We start from the raw sequence: 13,024 nt of genomic DNA on the forward strand, positions 1-13,024 counted from the left end.
ACTTATCGAAATTATGTCTTTGGTGAACCATAGAAATAATATTGATAAAACTAAATTTAGCTCACACTAAACTCCATTTCATCCACTCCTTTACATAATGTCTTGTTACAGTTCAAAAAGGAAGCTAATGCAATTTCCCACTTTACACTTTAACCTGAACTAACGTTAGTAAGACTGATGATGGCAGCCAAGAGAGGACAAAACACTGTTCCCAGTTTCGTTACATTCGTCATATGTAGCGGCGACGAATATGAAAAACAGGGCCTTAAAAAGTATTCAAAGCACCTTAAAAGTGTTCATATTTTGTAATGTAATAATCATAAACTTTAATTAATTTAATTGGGCTCTTATAGGCTGACAAAGGGCAAAAATCAAAACGCAGTGCAACAAAGTAACAGAAATGCACCATACTTTTCAGTTTCATCTGTAACTGTTAATCACTTTACATTTTAAATATATGCAGTACCTTGTGTTGCGCTGTCATTTCAAACACTGATAAAAAAGAGTATAACTAAAACATTTCAGCTACAAAAGACAAGAAAAATGAGTAGAAACCACTTCACTGGTATTAACTTTTCCTTTTTACTTTGTCATAAATACAACCAAAGGTAAAACAAAAGTCAGTATTAAAGGCATAAGTCTTAAAAACCTTGGTGAAATGCATTGTATTGCTACAGAATAGATTCTGCAAACGATCAAAGTATTTGTAAGTATTTTTTTTTTAGCTTCAAAGATAAAATATCTTTATTAACAGATGGCAGATTATTAAAGTAGGTTGTATAGTTGTGCAAACGGTTTAAAGCCATATTTAGATACAAAAGGAGGTATTATTGAGCAAAAAAAAAAAAAAAGGTTTTCATGAACAGAGCGATGGTTAATGTATTGTCACCATAATTATTCAAAGCTAAAAACAGCAAAAAAAAACTGTTGGGAAAAGGCATAAATTCAAATGAAGAGAGAATTAGAATAAAAATAACAAAATAAAAACACAAGTAAACTGAGTTCGTCTTTAGTGTCACAAAAAAAGACTATCTTCATTTTAAAGACAAAATAATTTAAAAACAAAAAATAGACAAAAATGTGTAAAGAAAAATAAAATGTCTTAGTGCCAACATTTGTTGAAAATTGTTTCATCTGACCATATTTTGGTCTTAAACTGGCCAAAAATATGAATAAATGAGAAAATAAATGATACTCCAATTTCTTTAAACTTTAGCATCAAAACATTTAGCATCTGAAATCTCTTACTTCGCTAACAAATTGCACTGAAGCAGGCAACATTTAAACCTGAAGCATCCAGATAAAAATGTTTATTAATACACCTTCAGTGCTGAATGCAATGACCTGAGGTTATTCCTTCATTACTGAATGTTATAGATAGTCCATATAAAAGATGGCCTTCATTTTAGGATATTCATAAATACACATTGTTCTGTAAACAACATGATCAAAACTACATCTTTTTTAAAATTAAATGCTATAAATGATCATTTATAGTAATAATAATTACAATAGTGCTACTCACGATAAGCAAATAGTCTTATGAATTGCATAAAAAGTTTACAGCATCTATTAGATGTTTTGAAAGAGTAAATCGAAAGCATTTGTAAATCGCACAACAGCAACACATTATTGCAAAGCTTATGAGAAACGAGCGTTCTTAAAATATTCCCCAAAATGTAAGGTACAGTTTGTTGAAGGGCACAGAAAAGTTAAGTCTGACTTACTTGACAACTAGACAAACCATTCAGCTCAATGGTTATTATTAAAATACAGGATTCTTACATATTTCTTTTGAAAAATACCAATCTTTCCAGACTTCCCAGTTCTTTTGATTTTAAATAGAAAATACAAAAGGTCACCAGATTTTAAATGATTTAAAACAAACTAAACAACAGGCAGAAAGAAAGAAATGACACAAGGGAGGAATTGATAAAGAACATAGGAAAGTAAATAAGTTCAAAAGAAAGTAACTAAGACACTAAGACGAAAAAAAAGAGGAAACAAGAAAAAAACAAAGGGGATAGAAGCAAAGAAGGAAGGACAAGAGGAGAGATAATGGGAAAAGTCTGCAAACAAAATTGTTTCTATACTTATCTGCGTCTGGAAACCACAGAAATCAAAATCTATATGTGTAGAAACCTTTCAGGCAACAGGGAAGTCTCATTAAAATTTGTTGCATGTCATGATCATCTAAAAATATTCGACATATTGGAAATTGTGCCCAACAATAATTTCCATTTAAAGCAGAAAAAACAGGGCTCCGATTGAAAAATTCCCAAACTGACTTATAAAGATCTCCTAAAAGCAAATACTGACTTGTAGAGGGGTGAAGTAAAGCTTGCTTAGTGCGCTCTCGACAACGCCCCCAATAAATTCTTCATAGTATGTGACTTAATAAAAAAGTCAATCTAAAATCGCTACAAATATTAGTAACATAAATGACTGGATTTGAGAGAAGCAAATATTTCTATTCATGCAGGACAATATACATGATGTGTAGCAGCTTGCCACATGTTCATAACTTGCAGCTGTATGTTGATCAACTCTCCCTTCATCAGTGTTTGTGTGAGCTTTAAGCATGACACAAGCTGCCGTTGGACCCGCAGGTGGCAGCGATGCTGCAGTTCTTCAGGATGGGGCTGAAATGGGAGGCTGCGTCCGCCTCTCTAGGAGGAAACGGCCTCATGGTGGAGAGGATCAACGCCAGACAGTCGGCTACGTTTTTGTTTGGGGCGCAAGCCAGAGCGGGGGTGTGGCCTGATGAAGATCAACAGGTTAGAAAACTTGGACTCCTTTGACGATCTCCCTCAGAAATGAATATTCTCACTTACCGTCCTCGTCTACAGCCATGACTGCTGCTCCTCTGCTCAGCAACACCTGCACAACAGTGGCCAGGCCTTTTCTCGCAGCAATATGAAGAGGCCTGCAGGACAAACAGGTTTTATAGTTTCATCAGAAAATGTATCCACATTGTCACGGCTGACATTTTAATGAAAGGCTTTTTCAGGCGCCGTCATGCTGGTGTGGTGCTCAGAGCTTTACAGCAACTCACATCTGGAGGGAGTTGTTTCTTGCGTTGATGAGGGAGGAGTCTGTGATTTCCCCAAGGAGCAACAGAGCACACATCTCATGACCCTGCAGACAGAAGCACAACGAGCCTAAACAATGCTGCTTAGAACCAAATTTTAGTTCCCACTCCAATCATAAAGAGTGCTAGCGGATAGGTTTGTGCGTATGTGACCTTGCTGCAGGCTAAGTGAAGTGCTGTGTTATTGTTGACATCCACCAGGGTCAGGTCTGGCTTCGCCTTGAGCAGTAAGAACTCTGAAAGGCAGATAACAAGCAACAGCTAACAGGTTTATACATCACAATCATAAACTTTCCGTTTTTGAACAGGATGTAAAACAATCTGTAAGCAGTAGAGCACTAGAGGATCAAAACTACAGAAAACAAGAGCAAAAAATAGTCAAAAGTAGGGATGCAAATAATTAATCGACTTACGATTAATGGTTTATTAGACTAAAATTATTTCCTTTTTTTAATGTCGTAGTTTGGCCGCCATCCAGAAGAGGGCCCCCTTGGTCCTTAAACGGAGCCAGAAATAAAGATAGCGGCCAAATATTGGGAAATGAAGGAAACATAGTAGATATTTACAAATTAAGGAAAGCCTTAATTATCTTCTGAATACAGAATTAAATAATATAATTTAATGGATGTAAAGTAATGTTGCTACACACTCATGCGCCTTGAAGTTATTTGCGATCCACCATAATAGAAAAAAAGAAGAAGAAGATGGCAGTCAAACCAGAGCAGAAAAGAGAAACGATCTAAAAAAAAAAGTGGGATGGAAAATACACTTTATGGGGTTCTGTTATGAAATATAAACACTTGACAAGTTCCTTAATTTAAAATCTTAAATTCAGCCGTGCGCAGTCGATCGATAAGAACAATCAACTTTAGATTAACTCATTAATTAAGAACTTGACTCCCTAGTCAAGAGCCTAAGATACCTTTGGTCCAAACAATCTTTAGTTACGTACCAACAGCCATGGTCTGTCCGCAGTCTGCTGCAACCATTACAGCCGAGCATCCACAGTGATCTACGGCATTGACCTGCGCCCCGTGGGCCAGAACCAGCTGGAGCCCAGCAACACTCCCTGAATAAGCAGCTGCATGCAGAGGCGTCCTGCACATCCAAACAACAGCAGAATGAATTAAAACTTACCCAAGCTGCCATAAAATAAACCAAAATAATAAATATTAAGCTGGGATATCCGTTAAATATTTCATTTAATATGCTAATCTTTTCTGCCATTTGCTAATAAAAAAAAATGTGTGGGATACTTTATTTATACCCCTGAGTTTTTCGCATTTTGTCATTTTACAACGTCACACTTGTATATTTTATTAGGATTTTCTCTGAAATCCTAATAAAAACGGACAACAAAAAACGAAATGTGTGCTATTATTTTGTAGAGTCACATTTCAGAGGTCTTAGTTTTGCTGAAGCTTTTCTGATTCTTTTAAAAACTTACTTAACCTCAGTCAGATTGTTTGAAGAACACCTAAACACCAATTTGTTCACATCTGGTAAGAGATTCCCAGGTCAGGTAAACTGCACAGTACATCATTATGTTGATTTTAGGCCATATTGTTGAGCCTTAGTGACAAGGCATATGAATATTTTTGAAGACTATAAAACAAAAATAATGGATATCTTCCTGGTGTTATTTTTAATTATTTCCCTAAATTAAAATGCATTTGCATTTACATCACTTTAGATTCAAGGAGTAATTTCAGTGCAAGTGTTTTTGATGTGAAAATGTAACCCACCGTCCTTTGGTATCATTAGTGTGAACAATATAAGAGCCAATCATCTTTACTAGAAGCCCAGCAGCAGCATCATGTCCATTGATTCTGTGTGGAAAGCCAAAAGCATTTTAAATAAATAAATCTAGTCTAACATAATCAGAATTAATGCATAAAATTTGTGCTTAAAGTTTAATACAATACTCACAAAGCACAGTGTAGCGGCGTGAAGCGATTTCCTTCCTGGTTGCTATAAAGTCTGTTCTCAAGTAAATTATGTAAACATCCTTCGTGACCTGAGAAGACAAAATATAATAAGGTTGTTTCTTACATATTCTAGTTGTATTCTTGTCCTTATTTGCTCATTTATTAATTAGTTAAGAATTAATTTAATTAGACAAAATTGACTAAAACAAAATTAGACCAAATTGTCACCATGGTAAGCAGCCCAGTGTGTGGGTGTGAAGCCCCTGAAGTCTAGCATGGAGTCCAGAGGGTCAGCCTTTTTTGCAGCTCTGAGCAGCATGTGGAGCAGATTTGTGTGACCACAGGATGCAGCGAGGTGGAGCGGCGTCTTTCCCTGAGCGTCTCTGCACAGGGCAGAAGCCCCATGTTCCAGCAGAGCCAAAACAGAGTCCTCACTACCCAACATGGCCTGCAAAACAAGCAAGCCATGAAACAGATTCTGGATTAAATTAAAGTTCTAATGAAGCTAAAAAGAAGAACTGCAATGTGATGTGCGGCAACTCACAGCTCTGTGCAGTGCAGTAAAGCCTCGTTTATCTGCAGCATCCGGATTTGCATTTTTCTCCAACAGGATGTGGACACAGTCAGTGTGACGTCCCAAAGCTGCCAGGATGAGAGCTGTCCTAAAAAACAAACAGGATTCACTGTTGAATAAGGCTGGCGAAATGATCCTGGCTGGGAAAATTAGCTTTTTATTATACATGTGGTGCATATTGGGTAAATTTCTCATAATACTTTTTAAATGAATCAAGATCAAGATATTTACTGCATATCAAAATATTATTCTTGTTTATTACCTTTTTATTATCGATTTAACTTTGTGCAACAAAATATGAAATCTAATATTCATTTTCTATCCCATGAAAAAATGTTTTCATTTAAATAGGATTTTTTCTGTCAAGTCAACAAAAAAAAAAAAGATGTGTTTAATCAGCGTTGGAAAAAAGTGAAACCACACAGCCACTCACTGTCCCTGCGTGTCCTGAGCGTCAATGATGCCAGCACTTTGCTCCCCGTTGACCAGTAAAAGCAGACAGTCCACTTGGCCTTCAGCAGCTGTGAAAAAGAAACTAAAACTAGTTAACACATTTGGCAATACTCCAAAAACACAAAATCTTACTATGTATTCTTAACTAGTTTCTAGAACAAACATCTTATTACACTTGGAATAAGACAAAACTAACTTACAGGTAACTTTCCAGCAAGAAATAGGAGCTTGTTTTAAGTCAATTATTCATAATAATGATGAAACATGTCTTGCTCCACTGGAAGATTACTTCACCGCTTATTCATCAATATTAAGGAATTATTGACTCAAAACAAGCCATTTCTCCCTACAAGTTACTTTTGTCTTATTTCAAGTGGACCAAGATATGTGCAATAGAAACTAGACCCAAAACACTTGGTAAGAGTTTGTGTTTTTGCAGTACATACCTGCAGCATGCAGAGCAGTCCGCTTCTGCTTGTATTCCTTCAACGTGTAGGAAGCCTGGTGCTCCAAAAGGACCTCCACACATTTGGAAAAGCCTCTCTTTGCAGCAAGGTGGAGCGCAGTCTGGCCTTCAATGTCCCGCACATCCAGACTGACTAGCGTCTCACAAAGCAAATGCAGTGCCTCACAATGCCCGTAGTAGGCCTGCAGACATAAAGTAATTAGTAGAAATAAAAGGTTGCTACGACACATTTACAGTCGTCATACTCACGGCTAGGTGCAGAGGACTGACTGGAATATTACTTTCAACCTCTTCAAGACAATTAAAAGAAATCTCCAAGAGCTGTAGGAGCAAGATAATAATAAAAAAGCCATTAGTTGCAGGCTGCAGTAACTAATGTAAAAAGAAATACATAAAAGCCACAACGGACCAGTTCTAGATGTTGCTTGTTCCCATAAGCTGCTGCATAGTGAACAGCACTGTAACCTCTGCTGTTCTTCAGAGTGGGATTTGCACCGTTGTCAAGCAAAAAGTCTAAACACCTGAAATCAGCAGAAAGAATGAGACGCTTCAGTGTTTTTGTCCCTGAAAAATAAATAAGAAAAATGACCCTTCTCATAATCTGAGTTTAGCTTTAGAGGACATTTCTGTTTTAAATTTTCTCGTGGCAAAATCAAATAAAGTGTTATTGTTATACACAGCTCATTTTGCATGTGCTTTGAAGCAACATGCAAAAAAAACAACACTGGATTAAGGTAAGATGCACTTTAAATTCACCAAGTTTTCAACTAAAAATGAGATTTACTTACAGAGAGGCTTCTTGTTTTCTTTCCTCACTGAGGTCTGGCTCGTATTTTGTTCCTCCTCTTTGAATAAAAACAAGTAAAGTTAACTGAGTCGGACAACAAAAAACCCCACAAAACAGTTCCCTGTCCGATGACAAGAATCAGTTGATTTTCATCTTAAACGGCTGATGAGAAACTTGAGGAAGTTTTTGACTAAAATGACAGGAAAAGGTTCTCACCCACAGAAAGTGTGTGAAGCAGCAGCGTAGTGCAGAGGGCTGCAGCCCGTCAGATCCGCCTCATTGAGCTCCGCTCCGGCTCTCACTAGAGAAATTGTACACTGGCTGTTCCCATTGGCTGCAGCGTAGTGCAGAGGAGATCTGAGAGACAAAATAGAGAGGGTTAAAAAATGCTAAAAATCATTTTATGCCACGCTGCATGTGGCGCTTACCTCCCCAAGTCGTCCTTTATATCCAGTTCGGCTCCACTGTTTACCAGTAAATTAAGACACTCGACATTTCTGCAAAACAAACAAATATCAGAGAGAATATAAAATATCTAAGAAGGATTCAACATATCTTATGATCACAAATGAAGAAAGGATTAAAGTTTCACTAATGGCGTTTATTTGACTGTTTAGCAGAGAGGAAATGAAGCTGAGAAAAAAAAAAAAGATATTGCGGCTGCATCACAGATGGTTTTATTAAATGTAGTACCTGCTCTACACACAACAAACACCCAAACTTTAGTCAAATTTTTAATTACAGGGAGACGTCCTCTCTAAAAGTGATGCAAATGCGGATACAAAACTCACAGAAGAGTAATGTCAGCTAATTAAATAATCAAAATAGTTCAGTTCTTCCATTTAGTCCAGTACCAGATTTTTGTTTTCTGGTCAAACTTCAATCTGAAGCCGGGTTGAGTTCGATTATGTCTCATCTCTCACCCTCCAGAGGCAGCTGCATGTAGGCAGGTCCTCCCACAATCGTCCTGGGTGTTTATATCAAACTCCAGGGTTGGGATTTGGCCATCCTGAATCACGTTGTAAAACTGGCCTGAGGCAAAAACAACAACAAAGAAAAACCAAAACGTTTTCAGCCATAGCTAAATCCATCATGATGACAGCTAAGATCCTAATAGAGAGCTGGTGGACTTAAAGGGATCCTCACCGTTAGAAAGTAACTTGCGACAGCAATCTGGGGAGCCAAACAGAGCCGCAAAATGTAGAGGAAGCATCCCATGAACCCCCTGTCTACAGATCACATTAATTCATTTATTAATCTCTGCAACCAATAATAAAAATCATACAGTGAATGATTTTGAGAATTCATCAAGGACCAGGATTTGTAATCATTTTTTTTAACCATAGATATGATTTAAAAGACTCATCCGGACAGACTCACCTGCCTCTGGCAGCTCCGTTGGTCAGCAGAGTGCTGGTCAGCAACTCCTGACCGTATTTGGCAGCAACGTGGAGTGGAGTGTTTCCATTTATATCCACACAATCAATCTCACCTCCTGAATGAAGAAGACAAATCTTGCATATGACAAACCCTTTAATCACCATCAGTCACATCGTACAGCAGGATGTGTGTTACCGTTTTGGATCAGAATCTGGGAGCTTGTGAAGCGTCCGTGCATCGCAGCCATGTGTAAAGCGCTTTTTCCTTCTTTGTTCTATTAAACACGTTAATAATTAACATTTAATATATCTTTAATTCTTGTTTTGAACACATTCAAAGCAAATTCAGACTCATTTCCAATTTTCATGTATAAAATACAAATAAAAAAATAAAATGAAGATTTTACTTCGACTGGATTTGCTCAGCTTTAATTAAGCAGCTTTTTTGGGGTGTAATGTTAACAAAAGTGAGAAAGGAAAGTTACTGATCAGAAACCTTGGAAAAATTGTTTTACCTTAATCATATTTTATATATTTTTTTTTGCTTAATGAGAACAGCCTTGTAAATACAGAAACATGAACTCCTGGGCAACTGAATTGTGTCTAATGGATTTTCTTTTTTCTTTTTTCACCTACAACTATTAAATCTTAGTCATTTTCATGCAAGAATATTTTCAACTAAAAGCATTTTTTATAAAAAAAAGTTTCACAAAAGTGTGTAGGGGAAATCTACTTGTAGTTAAAGATTAAAACCAGTGTTCAAAATGTTTAGTTTAAGCATTTTCAAAAATCTTCAGCACCTAAACAAACTTTTTAAGTACTTTTCCAAATCCTCATGATTAGTAGCTTTAACATTTAAATAAATTATTAAATGCAGTAAATCTAGAAATCCATTTTTAATCCTTTCTACAAATACTTTTGGTTTTATAGACACATTTCACCTGGACGTTGACATCAGCCCCATTGTTGACCAGGAGCTCAAGACAGAGCACGCCGCTGGAGGAGATGGTGGCCAGATGCAGCGGCGTGTTGCCTTCGTGGTTGGGCTGGTTGATGTTGGCGCCGCAGTTCACCAGCTCAGTGGCTACAGAGTCCTGGCCCGTGTGACAGGCCATGTGAAGCGCCGTGTTCCCAAAGCTGTTTGGCTCATCAGGCTGAAATCAGGGAGGGAAAACAAAATAATAACACTCGCTCAATTGAGAAAGCATTTTTCTTTCTCACCAGACAGATTATTTATGTTTAAAAGTATTGAAACGTATAATTTATTTGACTAAGCTACAGCAGCTTTTACCTCCACCTGGAGTCTCAACAGACTCCTGACCACATCCAGGTGTCCGCTGGCGGCCGCAGCATGGAGCGGCGTGTAACCATGTTTGTCTTTGCACGCCACATCTGAAATGTAGGACATCAGCAGCTTCAAGACGTCCAAATGTCCTGCAAGAAGAGACTTACATTTACTTCAGGAATCCGTGTTCACAAAATAGGAGAAGCTCTTGCTACATAACCAGCCAACTGAAACATGTTTAAAGTCTTTTCTCATCTGACTGCTGTAATAAGAAGACAGAGATCCTTAAAATCTTACAGATTTTCAGAACTTTCACAAAGTTACTAAATATTGTCAAGATGTTGATGAGGAAATTTAATCAAAATGTTCTTTAGCACAGGATCAGTTAAATATGCATCAGGTAATTGCAGCTTATTTGTATAGTTTTAATAGATTTGTTTGCTTTTTAGTTGAACTGTACAACAGGTAGTACATGCCACATTAAAATATAAAATAAAACCCTTCAAATTTGTTCTCATGGTGTTTTTTTTTTCAGTTAAAATTGTTCGCAATAGGCTTACGTTACCAAAGATGCAGGACGGAAAACTGTGAAACTCATACTTCACAAAGCTGTTGAAGGTTTTTCAAATATTTCAAACTTTAATTTAAGCTAAAGAGTTTTTATATATAACTTTACTCACCGAGATGTGCAGCCCAGTGTATTGGCTGTCTGTCCTTCTTATCTTTGGCATTTGCACTGGCTCCTTTACGCAAGAACAAGTTCACCATCTGTAAAACGCAACACCTGGGTAAACATATGCGCTTGTGCAAGACACCCAGACATCAAGCTTGTCAATTAGAAACCGCAAGCTATACTTTTACACACAGACAAAACATTTCAGAACAAGACGTTCAAAGCGTGACGTGCTTTATTAAAGGAAGTAAATCTGCTCTTAAATGTGGTCACAAAGAGTTAAAAGAGGACATAACATGTTCATATGTTTTTTTCTGCCGTCTTTACAGGTTACCTCAGCGTGCCCGCTGTGTGCTGCGTGATGTAGAGGTGTTCTTCCCAGTTTGTCCGTAACATCCAGGCTGCAAACATATGGTATGAGGGCTGCAGCGCAACCTGTGGCCCAGTTTGCAGCTGCCATGTGTAGGGGAGTATGCCAGAATTTGTCCCGCGCGTTGAGTTCTGCTTTGTGTTTTAGGAGCAGTTGTACAGCCCTCTGTGGTTATAAAATATATATATATATATATACATATCACATGTCAGACTGTAAAGTCAAGTAATTGCTTATTAAAATGCCTTTGATTTAAAAAAGTAAATAAAAGTACTTCATTTCTCGAGGCTGCGGCTCGATGTAAAGGAGTGAGCAAGCCCTGGTCCTTAGAGTTTACATTTGCGCCTGTCATAGAGAGCAAAATCAAAAACAAGCTTTTTAGCTGCACGCTGTTTGTAAGTTTTAGTCCTTATGCAGTAATCGAGACTTCTTTGGTTTACCTGCATTTATAAGTAGTTCCATGACATGAACATCACCCAAATAAGCAGCAGCATGAAGCGGTGTGCTTTGTTCTTGGTCCTGATATTTGAAACATTTTTAAAAATTTAGTGTCAGAAAAAAAAATTCTCAAACAGGAATATTTTAACTAAAAATGCACCAGCCAGACACACCTGGCTGGTTTGCACATTTTCATTTACCTGTAATGTACGGTCAGGATAATAAAGATGTGACAGTAAAAGGAAAACACGGAGAGCCCAAAAGTGGAAGATTACTTTGAACAAATGCACATTTTCTTCTACTCTTAAGTTTTAACGGTTTAAAGTTGAAATTTTACCAAACACTTCAGCAATTTATTGAGCTTTTAAACTTCCATCTTTGACTTAAATAAGCCTAGCGATCAATAATAATTAGCAGTTGTACAAAGCAGAGCCACATACTGATTATACTGCTATAGTAATGGTCATTATACAATCTTGTACCAAACCTCTTATTCTTTGTGATTTATGTAGATTATCTGAAATAAGTGCTAAGTGAATTACTATATTTGATACACATCCTATAGTGATAGGAAAATTGTAAAAAGTGATAACTTTATAGACTTAAGGATTTGTCCAAGATGAGTAGCAAACAACTCTGACATCACAACATCAGCTCCAGACAGGATGCTCCTACCTGAGCGTTGACACTTTCGTTGTGCTCCAATAAAAATGCAACATCTTCGGCATTTCGGCTGAATATGGCCTGTATCAGAGGAGACTGAAGAGAAGACATCGGACAGTCAACACATACAATAAAGAGCAGTAAGGGATATGCCATTTAAATCACTTTATACTCTCTGATTGAGGTAAAACGCAAAGCTCGTAAAGGATAAAAACTTTGAAAATCATGTTTTTAAAATGCCTTCAAAGAAATGGAACCAAATCTCGATGGTAAAGGATCTGTGACACAATTAGCCTGAAGGAAAACTTTCCTCGTAGTGCAGCGATGATGACTAGCAGCTGTGAACCGCAGTGAAGAGTCGAGGAAGTTTGCCAAAGTTCATTAATATCACTGCAAAATCAGTGTTTACTACCTGGTCCTTGATACTTCTCAACTCCATGTCCCAGTCACTCGGAAAGCTTCTTCATTGAGACTTTGTGTAAACTTAGCAGCATATCAGCTAGTTAGCCTAGCTTTAGCTTATTTGGCAACTGGGATGTTTGGAGCAGTTGTAGAACATCGCGAGAGGACTGCGAGGAGCGGGATTTCAAGGGACTCGCTTATCAAACCAGCATTTCTGTCAACGATTGTACCGATGCAGAGTCTGTGGATGGAGATGAAAATTAGGGTAATGGTAAGGAGGGACTCCAGCCTCAAAGAATTAGAAGATCTCATTACCGATAAATCCTCAAAATTAGCTGGAAAACATGCTAAAAGCGGTCTAACTATTACAAGAGGAGTCTGTAATGTCAAGAAAGACTTTTCATTTGATAATTTGAGAAGTGGATGATTTATTTCTAACGCTGCATTTTTCTTTTATCAAAGAAGTTAGTCTTTTTTTGTGTGTAAAATTTAAACTCCTTTATACCATTTGAGTA

At 37.3% G+C, this 13,024-nt stretch overlaps 1 protein-coding gene across 2 annotated transcripts; it reads right to left on the reverse strand.

Annotated features, from left to right (window-relative positions):
- Window positions 1-561: 561 nt before the first annotated feature.
- ankrd52b (ankyrin repeat domain 52b) lies at window positions 562-12,957 on the reverse strand. 2 transcript variants are annotated; one of them, XM_032550431.1, is made up of 28 exons: window positions 12,520-12,957; window positions 12,120-12,203; window positions 11,447-11,525; window positions 11,281-11,351; window positions 10,971-11,171; window positions 10,644-10,731; window positions 9,970-10,112; window positions 9,620-9,832; window positions 8,875-8,953; window positions 8,680-8,794; window positions 8,446-8,528; window positions 8,223-8,331; window positions 7,728-7,796; window positions 7,516-7,656; window positions 7,301-7,357; window positions 6,922-7,033; window positions 6,762-6,833; window positions 6,493-6,694; window positions 6,027-6,114; window positions 5,564-5,681; window positions 5,248-5,467; window positions 5,021-5,108; window positions 4,837-4,920; window positions 4,044-4,189; window positions 3,245-3,327; window positions 3,056-3,138; window positions 2,835-2,926; window positions 562-2,760 (listed from the first exon to the last, which is right to left on the reverse strand). In XM_032550431.1, exons 1-28 carry the CDS (start codon window positions 12,544-12,546, stop codon window positions 2,576-2,578), a joined length of 3,132 nt encoding a protein of 1,043 aa, XP_032406322.1. In that variant the 5' UTR covers window positions 12,547-12,957; the 3' UTR covers window positions 562-2,575. The 2 variants fall into 2 exon arrangements, with proteins under 2 accessions (XP_032406322.1, XP_032406321.1); XM_032550430.1 differs by lacking the exon at window positions 12,520-12,957 and having other exon boundaries at window positions 12,120-12,508.
- Between the last annotated feature and the right edge of the window lie 67 nt (window positions 12,958-13,024).

The sequence above is a fragment of the Xiphophorus hellerii genome, chromosome 20, assembly GCF_003331165.1.
Source record: "Xiphophorus hellerii strain 12219 chromosome 20, Xiphophorus_hellerii-4.1, whole genome shotgun sequence".
Lineage (NCBI taxonomy): Eukaryota > Metazoa > Chordata > Actinopteri > Cyprinodontiformes > Poeciliidae > Xiphophorus > Xiphophorus hellerii.

What these genes read in the sequence shown, in the direction of transcription:
- ankrd52b (XM_032550430.1), bottom strand. Translation starts at nt 12,263, where the DNA reads ATGGCATATCCCTTACTGCTCTTTATTGTATGTGTTGACTGTCCGATG. An exon ending in ACAAGCAACATCTAGAACTG is followed by an intron (nt 6,834 to 6,921) that starts GTCCGTTGTGGC and finishes TTGCTCCTACAG; the next exon opens with CTCTTGGAGATTTCTTTTAA. An exon ending in ACGCCGCTACACTGTGCTTT is followed by an intron (nt 4,921 to 5,020) that starts GTGAGTATTGTA and finishes CTTTCCACACAG; the next exon opens with AATCAATGGACATGATGCTG.